Raw genomic sequence first — 17,377 nt, forward strand, 5'->3', positions numbered from 1 at the left:
CCCAAAATATCTGTTGTACCCCCCTGTGCCCCCCACTAAAATTAATCTGGATCTGCCCGTGGATTAATGTCGACTATACTCATTTCAAAGATACTGAACACTAAATGCTTCTGATGTCGGAAGTAAGTTCCAATGTCCAGGAGACCTTGAATGCTTCGCTGCTACATGCAGTATGTGCCTTCAAACACAGAGAGGCGCTGTTTGACAGCTCTTCTCACATTAAGTCTACCTTTACTTGACTGATAAAAACAGTCTGCACTCAGATGAAGGGAAAATACCAAAACATCTGTAACCCCAGGCATAAGCTAAGATGGCTGCAGGAGAATGAAAAGTTGCAGTGTGGAGAACATGGTTGAATGATAAATTGAGGAAGAGCTTGTTGGTTAATTCCACAGCTACACCTGATGATCTGTTAACACACCCAACCATGGACACTTTCTGCTTTCTTTCATTCCTGTACTACCTTATCTTACTCATCAAACACCTACTACGTGCACGGTACGCATAACGGTTAGAATGTTTATCTTCCACCCTGTCCTCCGCCCAAGGTTCTGTTGCTGTCATGCACAGGAAGTTACTCTTCTGCTTTTGCGCTTCTGTGGTTTCTGTCTGTGTTACAGAGTGTGTCACACTCCCCTCTCCTTCCTCTCACACGCAGGCCTCAATGCTGCACTCACCAGAGGAGTTCTCGGTCAACCAGGGTAGAGAATAGAGGGGTGAGACATCGGTAGGTCTTTTTTTTTTAGAGTTCTAACAGGCCCTAACAAGGCTTCTTACCTTATTCTCAAAGGAACCTGCAGACAGAGTTGACTAATGAGAGGGCAAGCATGAGGACGGCCTACCTTTTCTCATCACCCGCCTTGTCCTCAGGACCGAGGCAGATTTGGTAAACCAGAGACTTGGTGTTTTTCCACCCGAAAGCCCAAGAATCAATTTGGTCTTCTTGTTTTTATCATTTGGAGTGATCACCTTTCGTCACTCTGTTTTGGAATACACTGATTTCTTAGAGGAAAAGGGTTTGTGTAAAGCTTTCCTCCTGGATTACTTGTGGAGATTAGTGATGGGGAATGCGGCTGCAGGGGGCTTGGAGCAAGAACCGGCTGAGGGCCGAGAGGCCAGGAACTCAGTCGGGGCAGCTCCAACGATGAGTGACCCCGCACCAACCTTGCAGAAGAAGCAGCCGGCTACCCCCAAACTTCCCATGCCCTCAGAGGATGAGCTGGAGGAGCGCTTCAATGTGGTGCTGGTGAGTGGCTGTGCGGGAGGGGGGGCCCACACCCTAATGGTATACGAAAACACACAGATTATGCATGAGGTTTTGTAGCAGGGTGCTTATGCAGGTAAATGTGATTGAGATGCACAGTGAAAAACGACACCAAATTCATCAGCTGTAATTTGAAGCTGCTTAAAGTAACAAGTGTTGAGTCTTGTTTTTCTCTCTAACTCACTGTTGCTGCCAAAAACCCACTTTACCTTAGTACACACTGGATACGATGCCAGCCTTTTTCTGTTTACAGTCTTCTGGAATATCTGAAGTCATTTGTCAGGCGAACAGAGAGAGCCAAACCTTACAAAATGTGATTTAGCAGAGAGTCAAATGACCTGTCATTTTGTCCTGTTATATTTTCACAAAGGTCACTGATAACTGCTCCATTCAAAGTACAGCTATCACTTTCAAAGTAGTGCTATTGACAAGTCTCCATATGCATCGATATTGAGTTTTTTCCCTCTGTTTGGTTTGAAAATGTGGGGCTAGGAATTGTATGATTAGTCCCCTGCACGGGCAGCTGGCCCCAAGGGGAAGTTGAGCAACACATATTTACATGAGAGAGAACACAGGACCGGAAAACAACTGTTTCACCATTCTTTCACCAGTCTTACAGCAACTTGGAAAGCAGAAAAACCCGTGATTAGTACTTAGCATAGCCCTGAGACATTATTTTGCTACATATTTGTACTGAACAACAAACATAAGTCTAATTTATTAGTCACAGCATAGAAGAATGTCACTTCAGCTAAAGATCAGGTTTTTATTCAGTAGGGTATTGTAGTTCATGTTAATGAGCATAAAGAGGTCAAAAAGTGAAGCAGACAAAAAAAAACAGGATTTTGAACTGTGGTGTCATGCTGGTATTTTTCAACCAGTTTCATTAGGAAGTTAAAAATATATAAGTTTTGCTTCTTCAACCTCAAGACTTAAATGAGTTCAGTTTACTCCAGAAAAATGAAACATTCTCATCTTTACGTTCTTGTCATGCTCCACAAAAGAACAACAGCATGACTTATAGGATGGAAATCTGTGATGATAAACACCATCAATTGTCCAGACTGTGCTGTTTTGATTATGAGTGAATGGAAGGTTCAGAAATCAAGAAAATTCAGCTTCAGTGTAAAGAAATGAAATGAAATATTAGACGTTTTACTGAGCTACAGCTGGGTGACAAATTAAAGGAGAACCTGAACGCTTGACCATTCCAGGGACAGGGTTCTGCTGGGAACTGTTTGCTGATTTTAAGGGGTAATTTTAACCGCAACATTGTTCTGAGTGGTTTCTTCCAAGACTACAAGCCTCCATCCATTGTGGCACAAGAAGGTCACAGACTGTTTTGATGAGAACAAAAATAATATCAATCGAATGCACTGGCCTTCACAGTCACCAGATCTGAACCGAACAGAACAGTTCTAGGAGATTTTTGGACCAACGTGCGAGACAGCGTTCTCCACCACCATCGTCAAAACACCAAATAAGTGGATATAGTATGTGAGACAGAAAAGCCCTGCAGAGGATATTCAGGGAAGCTGATCGGGTCATTGGAGTTTCCTCCCCTCTGTTCAGGAGCTTTTCCAGAGCCGATGCAAGAGCAGGGCTCTGACCATCATCAGAGACTCCTCACACCCTCTTCATAAACTCTTTAATCTACTGCCATAGGGGAAGTGTTTCAGGAGTGTTGAAGGAAGGACAGAAAGAATGATGAAAAGCTTCATTCCTCAGGCGGTCAGATTGTTGAATCACTGCTGACCAGTCTACTGGGAGACGACGTCTCATCAGTAATCGATGACAACAAAGATCTATTTGATTTGATTGCATTTCGATTTGAATACCTTTTGGAATAATTGGTGTTCTTACCTCCAGTAATGCTCCAGAGACCTGTAGAATCAGTGTCAAGGTGAAATGAAGCTGTTCAGGTGGAATTTGGTGGACCAACACTTCGCTATGACAGTTTAAGCTGGTTTTCCACTTTGCCTGCGCTGTAAAAATGAACAAGAGTGTCCAGCTTAAAACAATTTGTAACTTTTCTTCCTCAAAATGTTGAGTTATGCAAATTAAAGTTTCTCAGTTGTTTGCACAAATATCTGACATGATTAAACTTAGAATATATAGTTGGGGTGACATGGTGAAGCTGACTGTTTTTTAGTGATCGACAAGAGATTTCAAGGTGGACAAACCTAAATCCTCACCGAGGCAATACAGAAAGTCTTTTCAAACCAACAAAAATCATGTTTAAAGAGTAAAATATGAGTTTGTAATATTTAGTCATGCAAACATATACAAGTTGGCTCAACTAAGCATCTTAGTGAATTAACTTCTCATTTTCAGGCAGACTGCTGACTATTTCAGGAGATGGTTATCTTAGGTGTAGTGTTAAGTTCAAGTAGAAACTTGTACCGCAGACTGTGACTGCACAGTTCATGTTTCTGTTTTCTAACTGCACTATATATATAAGATTTTGTTGAAAAAAGCCTCATGTTAAATTATTTAAAAAGTAAGGCTAAGGAAAGTAGGACTTGTTGCATTCATTGTAACTTAAATACAAATAGTTATTAATAATTACCAAATACAAGATAAATTCTAACCAAAACAAGAAAAGCACTCAGAGAGCGCAGTACTCCGCCAAGGCTGTTCAGTTGTATCTTTTCTAACAGCTGAAATCTGAAAAAAAAAAATCGTGGCAGAAATCCTGCCACCATAGAATGTGGCCATGTAATATAAATTTACCCACAAACAGAATGACCTTGCACTGAGCACAGGCGTGTGTTATGCGTGTGTACATTTTGTATGGATACTGAATCACATGACCTAAATATGTAGCGGGCGAGGGGAATTGATGGGACTCGGAAACACCACCACAATTTAATCAGTTGTTCCTTGTATCATTTCCAACGGATAAGTTTTGATAAGTCTGCAGTTGGGGATTTGAAGTAAGATCGCAATCATGAGATCGTCAGCAGGCAGCTGACGTAGTGTTCACTTGTAGTCATAGTTACAGTGACACATGCCGCTATCTCGCAATGATACAGAAATCTTTAACAAATCCATGGATCCAGACTATAAGCCGCATCACAGCAAAAAATCTAATGAGGTGGTCCTTGTGTCAGTTCTGACCTTCCCTGAAAATTTCATCCAAATCCGTTAATCCGTTTTTGAGTAATGTACAGACGGACAAATGTACGCCAATTGTCACGTAACTCCGTCGTTCCTTGGTAGAGTCATTACTGACAAAGTTTTTTAGTATTAGGATTCAATAAATGAACTATGCATTCAATTCAGCCACAGAAATACCATCATATGGGAAGAGAAGAGAATGTGATGTGGTTTTGGGGTTATTACTTTCACAATATTTGTACAACATGTTGGGTTCGCCCATAAAATGAACAAAGTTGGCCTGTGCTGCTTCACGCCTACTGCACCCTACCGGGCTTTATCTGAAAGTATGACCTCACTTCTGTATTCAGCAGAATATTTCCAACGTCTCTAAGACAGAGCCACACTCAGACTTTAAAGTTTGCATCACCACCTCTGCAAGGAAATGAGAAGTGGAGAGAAGTTCTTCTTTATTTCGGCACTGTTTCTAAACTGAGGGACCTGACTTGATCCTTATGTTCATAGAAGCTGAGTTAGTCACATGATCATTTTTTGAAAAGTGCTGTACCACAAAACCCACTTCAGGACCCCTCCCTTACACCATCAAGAATGAAGCTTTGAGTCCTCAGCACCAAAGCAACATGCTATTTCCGTTTTATTTTTTTGTGTAGTTGTTTTTTGCATGTCTCTTTTTTTAAGTGTGTGAAATAGAAACTGCAAACTGCTGCTTGAGTACACACACGGGTAGATTCTAAATCCACACCCAAGAGTCAACTGAAATTAATCGACTTGTTCGTAAAGCGTCGCTGTTTAAAAGGAGGAGGGAGAACTGCATAAAAAAGTATCTTAAAGGAAAACATTTATATATAGGAATATTTTTCGACAGTTTATAAGTAGTCATATAAAGCACTTTAAGTCTCAGAATAAAGCGGTTTCTCTCCAGTTCTTTTCCTTTTTAATAACTTTTTGTCTTTTTTTCCCCCTACACACTCCCCTGATTACGAATCATTCATAAGACTTAATTTAGGTTCACAATTGATTTAATTCTTAAGACCTTTAAAGGGGAAATGACCTTTCCATCAGGAGACATTTCCCTGTAGGTTGAAGGTGATAACTCAAATTGAAACTGTCCTTTTGGGGCATTAATATATCAACTCTTCAGATGACTGAGCCAGCCTGAATTGAAAAACTTTGGAGGTGTCGGGGGCTCTTGAGCTGTAGAAAGTATAAAGTTGAGAAGATAACTAGATATATTGAACCGTTTATGATAAATAAGGATGTGATAATGCTAAAAACATGCTATTTAATATGTAAACAGATGCCAAAGGAGAAACATGTCTTTTAAAGTTTATATTTAGTTAAATCGGACTTAAGATTAGATTACATCCAGCTCAATAATTTATTTTTTATGGCCCAAACATGTAAATATTTTGAGGTGCGTGGTACCTATTGACAACCATCATTACATACATGTAAACACTGAGTCATCCGTGCTTCCAACAGGTAGTTACCGCCCTTCTGCTTTGCTCCGAAAGTGCATGTGTGGTTTTGTAGATTTGAATATCATTGCACAGGGGGAGGAAATACAAAGCAATTACAGCATACAGTAAAATAATTGTGTGCTGGACAAAACTGAGGGGGCTAAAGTGAAGTGTGACAAAATTTCTTTTAATCCCATTCTTACATAAACTTTAAAATCCATTTGATCACGTGGGGGTTAAAACAACCTCTTTTCTCTCCATTTCAGAGCTACATGAACCTGCCTCCGGATAAACTGGCGCTGTTGAGTCAATATGACAATGACAAGAAGTGGGAATTAGTCTGTGATCAGGTAAGAGGTTTGATTTGTTGATAATGAGTTGGTTTTAAACTTAAACCTCAACATACGTCACCACACAGAACAGTGTGTGCCCTCACTGGGACAGAGTTGACAGAAAGTACGTAGCGGCACACAGTGGATTGTGTGTGTGTGGTAAAGAGCAGAGCGCAGTCTGAAAACCCTGCAGCATAGTTTCTGTGGTGGCAACTTGTAGAGGCGTCGGCATGGAAACAGAGAGCGGTTTGCGTCTGTTGTATTTAACAGTACAGGCAAGAATAGCCTCGAATGCTGCCTGCTGGTAAAGTGCACCAAACCCAGTCATCTGGTAGGGGTGCGGATAAAATGAACTGTGTCAAAAGCCAGCTTTGACTCTGTTCTCTGTGAATCTTTCCTCTACAGGAGCGTTTCCAGGTGAAGAGCCCTCCATCCACTTACCTGACCAAGATCAAGAGCTTCTACCAGGATCAAGGAGGGGTGACTCGTAGGGTCAGTAGAAAGAATACCTGCTTTTTTTTTTAAATATATATTTTAATGCATCTCATTTTTATGCCCACACAAGAATGTCTTATGATTTTTTCTGCTTCTTTAGCTAAAGAAAAGGATCCAAGATGCCACTCAGGTTCTCAAAAATTTGGAGATATCCCTTCGCACCAATCACATTGGGTGAGCATGATAAGCTGGACCGAACTGATGGCCGTTTGATTAATAAGCATTAAACATTTTAATGTAGGTTTTAGTGTGCCGAATTTTTTTTTTTCCAGTGTTGCTAGTGTTTCTTTTTGTTGTTGTTTTCGGTGTATTCTTTTAGTTTAGCTCAACCTGTTCGGTGCAACATAGAGTTTTCTTTTACATTAAGTGCCACCAACAGCAAGTCAGTGGACGAGGCAGTTCAACAAGTGGCAGAAATGTGCATTATTTTTCCTTTGCACTCAATTACATATGGTGGCTTTTTTTTTTTGGGCTTTATGATGCTATTAGTGGTCAAAAACTTGAAAAGTAACTTTAAGATAGGTGCTCAAGAAAGGAGAAATACAGCAAACAAGATTAAAATGTAGCATAAGAGTCACATAAGGAAGAAACAACTGCCTCAGTCATAGTAGTTACACAAACATTAGTATATGGTTTGCAAACATCAACCACTAAGAAAGTAACTGAAAACCTCTGAGTGTTGTGAAATAAGCAAGAGTGTGTTTGATTGGAATTCACATGGTTTTGAAGGATTGTGTTACTGTTTCTTTTTAAAGTCACACAATTTAATTTTAAGCACAATCTGAGCCTATTATCTGCTATACGATATATATATATTTCTACAACTATTTGTCAGTCCTCATGCTTTATTATATTTTCTTACCACAGATGGGCGCAGGAGTTTCTCAACGACCAGAATAAAGGTTTGGATGTTCTGGTAGAATATCTGTCTCATGCACAAAGCGACACCTCGTGAGTATGAACAGGCTATAAAAACTGTCTTACAGTGTGATTGAGCTCCTACCAGTATCGCTAAGGACGTATCTGCACATTTTGTAGGTTTGATATGGAGACTGTGGAAAACGGCACGGTGTCAGACAGAAAAAAGTCAGCAGAAAGGTCAATGGAAGATTTGACCAAAAGCCCCAGCAGCACTCACTCACATGGGATGACCAGGGCTGCACGTGCACTGACTGTCAGGTAAGAAAATGTGAGGTACAGCAGCAGCAAGGAAGAGAGCTGCAGATCCATAGATCTTGTACAAATTATTAAACATGCACTACACGTCATGGATTCCCATTTAAAGAAGGAACTGCCAGCATATATAGTTGCCCTTACAGTGAGAAAATAGAATCATGCAAAGCAGAAGTGGTGTGATGGTGGAATACTGTAGTACCACAGAGGGGTTCAGATGTCATATTTTTTTTATTTTTGTAATCTTTTGCTGCTTACTTTTGTTCTATGAAGATGATGAATGTTAGCATTTTGTTATTTTCATCATCACGGACATAAACAATCCCACAAAATCCTGACAACCTTGATTTATTTGTCTGATTGAGTGAAGAGTGTAACTCTAAGATATGAAACAAATCGTGCAATAGGCTGCATAACCTAATCAATATGCATTTGTTATTCCGAGCACTGCAATCTGTTCTTGTTGCTCGTCTCATTTCATGGCCATATTACTTCTACACGGCTTCCTCTTGAAACTGCATCAACAAATCCTTCAGTTTCTCTCCTTCATTCACTCTTTTGCTCTTTTGTCAAGTATTTCATTTTCCATTTTCCTTCTACCTGATGCCACATCTCAGCTGCCACACAGACACAATGGCCGCCCAAAACAAAGCTGCATGTCATAGTGACAAGTGTGCTCCAAGCTGTTTTTCATGTATCTTAACATTTCTCGGCCTTGACTTCAAACTATTTGCGCATACTGTATTGGGGCTTCTCTGCCTTTCACAGCTTCTATTCATGCTTCCTTATGTTTGTTGTTCCCTTGTAGAATAAGCTCCACTCTGGGGAACAAGATGCACAAGAAGTCTCATTCTTCCACCCAGAGAGATGACGTACATTTGTGCATAATGTGTCTGCGAGCCATCATGAACTACCAGGTAGCGCCCTAATTGACTGTCAGTGTGAACAAGCCACTTAACTCATAATCTGCCACTCAAATGTGTTTCCAAAGCAAGGGAATTTTTTGATATTGGGTAAAGAAAAATACACTTATCTGTTTGCTGTTTCACTCATCTAACACCAATTTGACCCTCATTATTGTCACTTTTCCAGCATCATCCATCCCATAAACTCCTTTTAAGCAGCTATTTTTATCTTCCCCTCAATTTTAGTCTGGTTTTAACCTGGTGATGACTCACCCACGCTGTGTGAACGAAATCACTCTCAGCCTCAACAGCAGGAATCCCAGGTGAGTTTATTTGTATGTAAGGCACAATTCGACTTATCCGTCTGTCTGGATCCTTATCTAACTCCTCCTCTGCTGTGACAGGACCAAAGCTCTCGTTCTGGAGCTGCTGGCTGCCGTGTGTCTCGTCAGAGGAGGACATGACATCATTCTCTCTGCTTTTGACAACTTCAAAGAGGTGAAATGACTTTTTAATGTCAGTTTCACTCTTTTGCCCAGATCGGATTTGACTTTGGTTGTTCACTCATGCCATTGTTTCAAACTTCCCCTATTTCATTACTCATCTTGTGACTCACATACACCGTGCTCATAATTTTAGCACATGTATTAAAGTCATACGTGTGTGTTTCTGAACTTGCTGTGCAGAGGTACAGCATATACCCTCAGTGTGTATGCGCATTGATGTGGGCTTTTGCATTCATGCCCCCATGTGGGCAACAATTAAAATGCATAATTGGACAAGTTTTCTTTTTTCTTTTTTCTTTTAAGGTGAGCAGAGAAAGGAACCGCTTTGAGAAGTTGATGGAGTACTTCATCAACGACGACAACAACATTGACTTCATGGTAGGATCACTAATTATCTGCCTGCACTACTGGCTGCAGATGGACTAAGAGACTGGAGATGCAAGTGTGATTTAATTTGCATTTTTCTACAGGTTGCATGCATGCAGTTCATCAACATTGTGGTCCACTCAGTGGAGAACATGAACTTCCGTGTCCATCTGCAGTATGAGTTCACTCACCTTGGATTAGACAAATATCTAGAGGTGAGTATGTAAAAACAACAACAACAAAAAAGAAAGCCATGCCTTACCTCACAAGACCGGGATATCTGAAGCTGCAATAGTGGACAATTTTAGAAAAGCAAATTATAAATTGAAAAAACGTTGATCGTGATGAACCCAGGCGTAAACTAACCGTGACGTCACCCGTTGGTTTCAACGCCGAGAAAATGAAGCCCGGATTTTGCTACTTCCTGGTCGCCGTTTTGGATTTTTTGGAGCCAGTGACGTAAAAAGCGTCATCAAACAGACTGGATCGGAGAGCAACTAGGGGCAGGATTGGCTGAGGACTCTCTTATCCCACCCACATTTTACCGCAGAGGCTTCTGTTGCTGTCTATCAAGTATAGCCACGCCCCCTGGCTCTGCCAACTTTAACGATTTATTTAAAATTCAGTATTGATTTATTTTAAGATCGGCCAACTGATCTCTCATTTTGACCATGAAAACTAACGGGAAAAAAATCCTGAGCTGTAGAAAATCAGTCTATCAGATTTTATTTTTTCCAAAAATGAATTGGGTTCTATAGAGCAAAAGCTTTTTGGAGCCAACCCTAACGGACGGCGTGATATTGCAAGTTTTTGACACTTCCGGGTTGGCTTCAATTCTGGAGCCAGATGCTACGTCCACTATATATACAGTCTATGGATGAACCTGTAGCAAACTATTACCTTAGCTCCCCTCAGGTTTAAAGTGCTTTATCGCGAGGTTTAGCTCATTATTTGACAGTCCTGCCTGCAGCTTTAATGTTTTGGTCCACTGTTACTGACCTCATGGAGCTGTTTCTGACTGTAGCAGCTGTTTGCAGAGGAACGCTTCAAAAGCCCACTGTACCAAGCAGGAAACAGACAAATGGTGATTAGCTGGTGAACAGAGTAGAGAATTCAGCAGATAAAGACCCAGATATTTCCCTCAGGAGTTGGTAGGGACCAAAGGGGAGCTAAAAGAGAAAGAAGCATTAGATTTTTTTTTTTTTATTTGCCAGGTGAATTGCAATATGATTTCAGATAAATGTTAATGCTGCTCCATAACTGCTGGATGTGAAATTTTGTTTTCACAAGCTGTTAAGACTGCCCAAAGGGAGCCAAAAGGAAGTTATATTTTGCAGGTTTAAAGGAACAAAGTCAGACTCATAAAAAGAAATGAAAACTACAACTAAAAGGGCACTTGGAGAACATATCCTCTTGTCAATATCAAGTGTTCTTTGTGCTCTATCTCACCACCGAGTTTCATGACATTTGGAGTAGTATTTTTTGCGCAATCTTGATGACAAACAAACAGCGCCTATTGCATACCTCGACTCATGCCTTAGAAGAAGAATGTTATTTTAAACTTTATTATTTAAAGTTTTAAACAACTTGGGGTCAAATTTGATGTCCATTCCCCCTTATTTATTAGGATGTGGCTGCTGCTATCCTCCTCTTAGTGCACATTCTTTCTTTACTTATCCTCTTTCACACTGGAAGCAAATGTTGATTGGAATTTTTTTTTCTAAATGACATTGTCTTTCCATGTCAGAAAATCAAAAGTATATTGACAAATACATTTTTAGTTCATCTGCTTCTTGCTTACTCTCTATACAGCTTGGTTTAGCAATATTTTAAATACGTTTCTGTGATTTAACTTTGCAGTCAGTGAACCACCCATTGTACCACTAGACTAATTATATTCTGTTGGGTATTATAGCCTGCTAGATTTATTATCAGCTGCTCATAATGTGTGACATTCAATTCTTTATCAGATGCATAAGCTCCCAGTCACAGAATAATAGCTGTCAAGCTGCAATTCACTCTCCCTCCATCAAAATCTTTAAATTTAAGCTTGGGAACTCCATTTTAAAACCTTTTTACCCACTCCATTGTTTTGTATATTTAAGTATAAACTGATGTGCTAATGTATGTGAAATGCACAATGTATCCATTACATGTATGACATTACTTTAGCATGCAGTGAATATGAGATATGATTCTTTTTAAATCATATTTAGCATCTTTTGTAAGCGATCGTTTATTCATGTAATATGTCATTGTTGTTTGTGTTTGTGTACTAGCGTCTGAAGGTAACAGAGAGCGAGAAGCTGCAGGTCCAGATCCAGGCCTACCTGGACAACGTGTTGGATGTAGGAGCTCTGCTGGAGGATGCTGAGAACCGAGGCGGGGTGCTGGAGCACGTGGACGAGCTACAGGAACACAACATACAGGTGAGACACAAAATAAAAGGATAAGAGGAACCTCAATGAACAAAACGAGGCTTTGAGGTTGCAGTGTGGTGCATAAAAGGAAGTCATAGCATGTTGTGTTGTGTTGCAGCTGAATGCTCGACTTCAGGACATCGAGAACCAGACCGTGGAGAGAATAACTGATCTTGAGACTCAGCTCATGCAGGCCACCAAGGAGACGGAGCTACTCAAAGTGAGTGCTGCCTCATAACGCTGCAGTGTTTAATGAGATTAATTAGCCAAGGAAGGTGTGCAATCACCACAATGATGTGTTTAGATAAGAGTGGCATTTCAATTTACTTTAATAGTATTAATTTAAAACTAAAAATCTAATCATCTTCAATAAAAAAGTGTTTGCACTTATTAAATGAATTTCTAAATTACCTTTCATTATCCCCATGTTAGCAGAATGCTAATTGGTCGACTCTTTTTGTCCACACTGAAATATCAGCTGTTGGATAGATTAGCATGGCATTTGTAAATGTGGATGAAACATAATTACATTGTGACATACTTTGGTGATTGTCAGAGATTTCCTCTTGTGCAGGGGTCCTTAAACTGGGGGTCAGACCCCCCTGCTGGGGCATAAATTTGCTGCAATGGAGGCACAGATGATCAATGGGAAAATATAGAGTGACACTAAATTGAATGCATGTATTTCTATAAGGGCTGCACAGTGGCTTGGTGGCTCACCTTGCTGCTTCCTCCTACAGTTCAAAGACATGCTGAGGTTAATTGATAATTCTAAATTGTCTGTAGGTGTGAATGTGAGTGTGATTGTTTGTCTCTATATGTAGCCTTGTGATAGACTTGTGACCTATCCAGGGTGTCCCCTGCCTTCACCTTAAGTCAGCTGGGATAGGCTCCACCTCCTCCCTCCCACGACCCTAATGAGCATTAAGTGGTGTATAGATGATTGATTGATTGATTGATGGATGGACATTTATATAACAAAAATACTGTTATGATGAATTTCTGATCTTTACTTCACTGAAATCCACCTCCACTCCTTTTTTATTAGTTGCTTCCTATATCATTGTTATTGATTGATAAAGAAAAGTGAGATAAGGGGGTGTGAACTTTGGCTACTGAACAGGGAGCCTACCAGACAAAGTTTAAGAACCACTGATGTGCTGCTACGAGTGAAAGTTTGCATGCATATTTATGTCCCCTTCAGGATGACTTTTAGCTTTTACTAACTCACAATCGTGTAACTGTTCATCTTGCACCGCCACAAGGTCAAAACTTTTTTTGGTCCAACTTTATTTATTTAAAACCAAACTAAATCCCATCATGCTCAGCTATGCTTTTTGTTAATTAGCAAATGGTACCATGCTCAATTACAATGGCAAACATATTGACCATTACTTGGCAAATAGCAGCATGTTAGTGCTGCCTTTGTGTGTATTTGACCATGTTGATGTCACATCCCAGAGCCACTACAAACATGCATCCCTTTCAAAACTCTGTGATAGTCTGTGCATTTAATGCTCTTTGTGGAGATAAGCCATGTTTTTATGTTTGCATTTGTGTTTTATAGGAAAGCCTGAGAGAGTCGTGTTCTCAGGTCAGCACTTTGCAGCAGAGAGAAAGAGAGCGTGAGCTGGACAGGGAGAGGGAGAAGGACAGGGAGCGTTTCAGTACTTCCATCTCTCAGACGCCCTCAGAGCTGGAGCAGAAGATCCAGGAGCTGCAGGACAAAGGGTTGATCCAGGTGGGCCGCAACGCCTCTGGAGGTCTGGACATCCAGGTATTGCCCATCACAGTGGTTGAATACGTCCAAAGCCCAGCTGCAGCCGCCCCACCTGGAAGCTCTGCTGATTCTCCTCCCTCACCATCCATCCCTCCTGCCTCCGCTCCTGTGCCACCTCCTCCACCTCCCCCTCCTGGTGGTGCAGGGCAGACTGCTGCTGCTCCTCCACCACCTCCTCCTCCACCAGGAGGTTGTGTGCCCCCACCTCCCCCTCCTCCTCCTCCACCTCCCGGTGCTGGACCTCCCCCTCCCCCTCCCCCTCCACTTCCCGGTGCTGGACCCCCACCTCCCCCTCCACCTCCCGGTGCTGGACCCCCACCTCCCCCTCCACCACCTGGTGCTGGACCCCCACCTCCCCCTCCGCCTCCTGGTGGTGGACCACCACCCCCGCCTCCTGGTGGTGGACCACCACCTCCTCCTGGAGGTGCTCAACCTGGTGAGATAGTTGGCAGAAAATCTGAAAAGTATAGCCACAAGTTGCCAGCAATGGAAGATGTGACTGTTTCTCGTTTCTTTTTTTCCTCAGGATTCAAGAGCAAGAAGACTATTCAGACCAAGTTCAGGATGCCGCTGTTAAACTGGCAGGCTTTAAAACCAAACCAGGTGACAGGCACAGTCTTCAACGAGCTAGATGATGAGCAGATCTTAGGGGTAAGGAGACACATCTACCATTTTCCACATCTTACTACACAGCATACGATATTTTTTTGTGAGCACACTTTCTTTTCTCTGACTCTCATTACGTCTCCAACAGGAGTTGAACATGGAGATGTTTGAGGAGCAGTTCAAGACTAGAGCCCAGGGTAATCCAACAGACCTGTCCAAGGTGAAGACAAAGACGACCCAGAAGGCCCCCAGCAAGACCTCCTTGATCGACGCCAACAAGGCCAAGAATCTTGCAATCACTCTGCGCAAGGGGGGAATGAACCCATCTAATATCTGCACCGCCATAGAGACGTAAGTTGTACTATTGACCTTTTTGAGCTACTTCCTGCAACGCTCTCTTTCTCACACACTCTTTGATGCTTAAACTAACCTTAACTTTTGCTTGTGCAGGTACGATCAGCAGTCTTTGTCTTTAGACTTCCTGGAATTGCTTGAACCCTTCATCCCATCAGACTTTGAGATGAAGCTTCTTAAGAACTACGAGAAAGAAGGCCGACCGCTGGAGGAGCTGACTCTTGAAGACCAATTTGTTTTGCGCTTCGGGAAGATCCCTCGTCTGAACCAACGAATAAACACTCTCACTTTCATGGGCAACTTCCCAGAAACCGTGAAACGCCTGCAGCCGGTCAGTTTTGTTAAATGCATTGTAACTTGGGCTAAAGGAGATTTCAAACAGACATATTGATTTTGTTTTCACTTCATCCACAGCAACTGAACTCCATCATTGCTGCCTCCATGTCCATCAAGTCCTCAGCCAAACTGAAAAAGATCTTAGAAGTAAGTAAACCTAAACCTGAGTATAAATACTGAAGCAGTTTCTAACTAGTGTGATTTTACCAAACATCTCTTGTGTTTTGTTTCAGATTGTTCTCGCCTTTGGTAACTATATGAACAGCAGTAAGAGAGGAGCAGCATACGGGTTCAGGCTGCAGAGTTTGGACCTTGTAAGTAGCTTTCATTGGTAGATTTACTCTTTCACTTCAAGGAAACTTCAAATCAACTGTCACTGTATTTTCATTCCAGCTGTTAGAAACCAAATCCACTGATCGCTCACAGACGCTACTTCACTTCATCACCAATATAATCCAGGAAAAATACTCTGACCTGGCCAACTTCCACACGGAGCTACACTTTGTGGACAAGGCAGCCGTTGGTACATACACACATGCAGGCTGACTGGTTACGCAGCTTGTTTATTTAAACTCGGCATGTGTTTAAACTAATTTCTGTTTCCTTGCCAGTATCCCTGGACAGCATTCTGCAAGATATCCGCTCCTTAGAACGGGGAATGGAGATGACCAAAAAGGAGTTCCTGGTGCAGGATGACAGCCCTGTATTGAAGGAATTCATTAAAACAAACAGCGAGCAGCTGGAATCTCTGGTCAAGGACAGCAAGACAGCACAGGTTAGCCTTTAGACAAGGGAGCTAGAAGCAGAATGGTCTAACCCACAAAAAATCCAAACTGAGTTTTATGTGATTTCTGTTATACTTTATGGTCTAGATTTTAGTGGAATAGTGGTCTAACCAACAACCCAAATTAGCATTACAGTGGTGCTTAGACCATTCTTGAAACACAAAACTTTTAACCCATTTTTCTCAAAAACTACAGAAAATGGGTTAGACCACTCTGTTTCCAAGTGATTCAGATAATCTCAAACATATATATAACTCTGAACATCCCATTCTTAAACATTCACTGTTCTCCATTCAGGAGGCTTACGGCTCTGTGGTGGAGTATTTCGGAGAGAACCCCAAAACCACGCAGCCTTCCATGTTTTTCCCCTTGTTTGCACGCTTCGTAAAGGCCTATAAGGTGAGGGAGTGTGATAGGGTTGTGATATTTATTAATTCCACCTTATTGCATTGCGTGTAAATCATTTTTCCCTTGATTGAATGCAGACAGCGCAGCAAGAGATTGAGCATAAAAAGAAAATGGAGCTTGAGAGTCGTGAGGCCAAGGAGTCACCATCACCAAACAGAGCCGGATCACAAAAGGTGAGAAGATGATCCAATGTTAAGAAGTTATTCATCAAATATCTTTTGTGCTCTTTTACAAGATTAAAGCACATTAAAGCAACATTGTCAAAACCTTTAAAGTCTTTGAGGACAGCAAGTCTAAATTTACTTAAAATCCTTTTAATTTCTTACTCCCACTAGGGTCCTATGATGCCTAAGATGCCCCAGATGGATCTGATAGCGGAGCTGAAGAAGAGGCAGGTGAGACCGCCAGTACGTGAGGGGAAGGACGGCGCTCTGGAGGACATCATCACAGGTACGGTAAAGCACTGCTTCCTGCAGGAGACACCTGGATAAATATTAAGCTCATGTGCTGCACATTTGATATTTAAATGTGGGTACAGATTCTGCATTCAAATCCTTTTTTCCCTCCACCTTCAGATTTGAGGAACACACCATACAGGCGAACAGATGGTCGTCGGCCCGCGCAGCGCCAGGACACTTAAGCCACTTCTGGTTAAAGATTTATTTTTTTCCCCAAACATAACTGGAATCACACTCACACATACAGGCAAGAAGAACAGGCTTTACAAATGTGCTGTACATACAATTTATCAAAATATATAATTAGCCATATGGCAGTGTGTATTAACAATATTTTAGTGTTTGCTCTGTAAATAGAATTAAGTTGGAAGTATTTTTTAAAGAATGAACAGTCCTGAATTTGATTCCAAATATTACTTAAAAGCTATCTTTCTGTGGTGCCCCATGGCTTTGTATGCTCTAATTTGTACTACTGCCACTAATTAAGGAATAAAAAAAAAAAATCATGACTATATTTTAAAAATAAACCAAGTTTTTAACCATTATCTGTGTTTTTCTTCATCATATTAGAGGTTTGACCTGCTGCTTTGCAAAATAAAATCATATACT

The 17,377-nt window shown here is 41.3% G+C and overlaps 1 protein-coding gene across 1 annotated transcript; it reads left to right on the plus strand.

The window, feature by feature from the left end:
• Positions 1-618: 618 nt before the first annotated feature.
• On the plus strand, positions 619-17,313 carry fmnl1a (formin-like 1a). The gene is made up of 25 exons (XM_051941599.1): positions 619-1,246; positions 6,111-6,194; positions 6,582-6,668; positions 6,772-6,845; positions 7,539-7,622; positions 7,710-7,850; positions 8,653-8,761; positions 8,996-9,072; positions 9,154-9,247; positions 9,559-9,633; positions 9,726-9,836; positions 11,901-12,050; positions 12,160-12,261; positions 13,609-14,257; positions 14,348-14,472; positions 14,576-14,778; positions 14,878-15,112; positions 15,196-15,264; positions 15,351-15,431; positions 15,511-15,640; positions 15,729-15,892; positions 16,200-16,301; positions 16,388-16,483; positions 16,646-16,760; positions 16,886-17,313. The coding sequence occupies exons 1-25, from the start codon at positions 1,061-1,063 to the stop codon at positions 16,948-16,950; spliced, it is 3,408 nt and encodes a 1,135-aa protein (XP_051797559.1). The 5' UTR covers positions 619-1,060; the 3' UTR covers positions 16,951-17,313.
• The last annotated feature ends 64 nt before the right edge of the window (positions 17,314-17,377 follow it).

Source organism: Acanthochromis polyacanthus, chromosome 21 (genome assembly GCF_021347895.1).
Source record: "Acanthochromis polyacanthus isolate Apoly-LR-REF ecotype Palm Island chromosome 21, KAUST_Apoly_ChrSc, whole genome shotgun sequence".
NCBI lineage: Eukaryota > Metazoa > Chordata > Actinopteri > Pomacentridae > Acanthochromis > Acanthochromis polyacanthus.

Bases quoted from the DNA above. Each gene is read 5' to 3' on its own strand.
- fmnl1a (XM_051941599.1), top strand. From the start codon at position 1,061: ATGGGGAATGCGGCTGCAGGGGGCTTGGAGCAAGAACCGGCTGAGGGC. The intron at 6,195-6,581 runs GTAAGAGGTTTG...TTTCCTCTACAG, and splicing joins GGGAATTAGTCTGTGATCAG to GAGCGTTTCCAGGTGAAGAG. The intron at 7,851-8,652 runs GTAAGAAAATGT...GTTCCCTTGTAG, and splicing joins GCACGTGCACTGACTGTCAG to AATAAGCTCCACTCTGGGGA.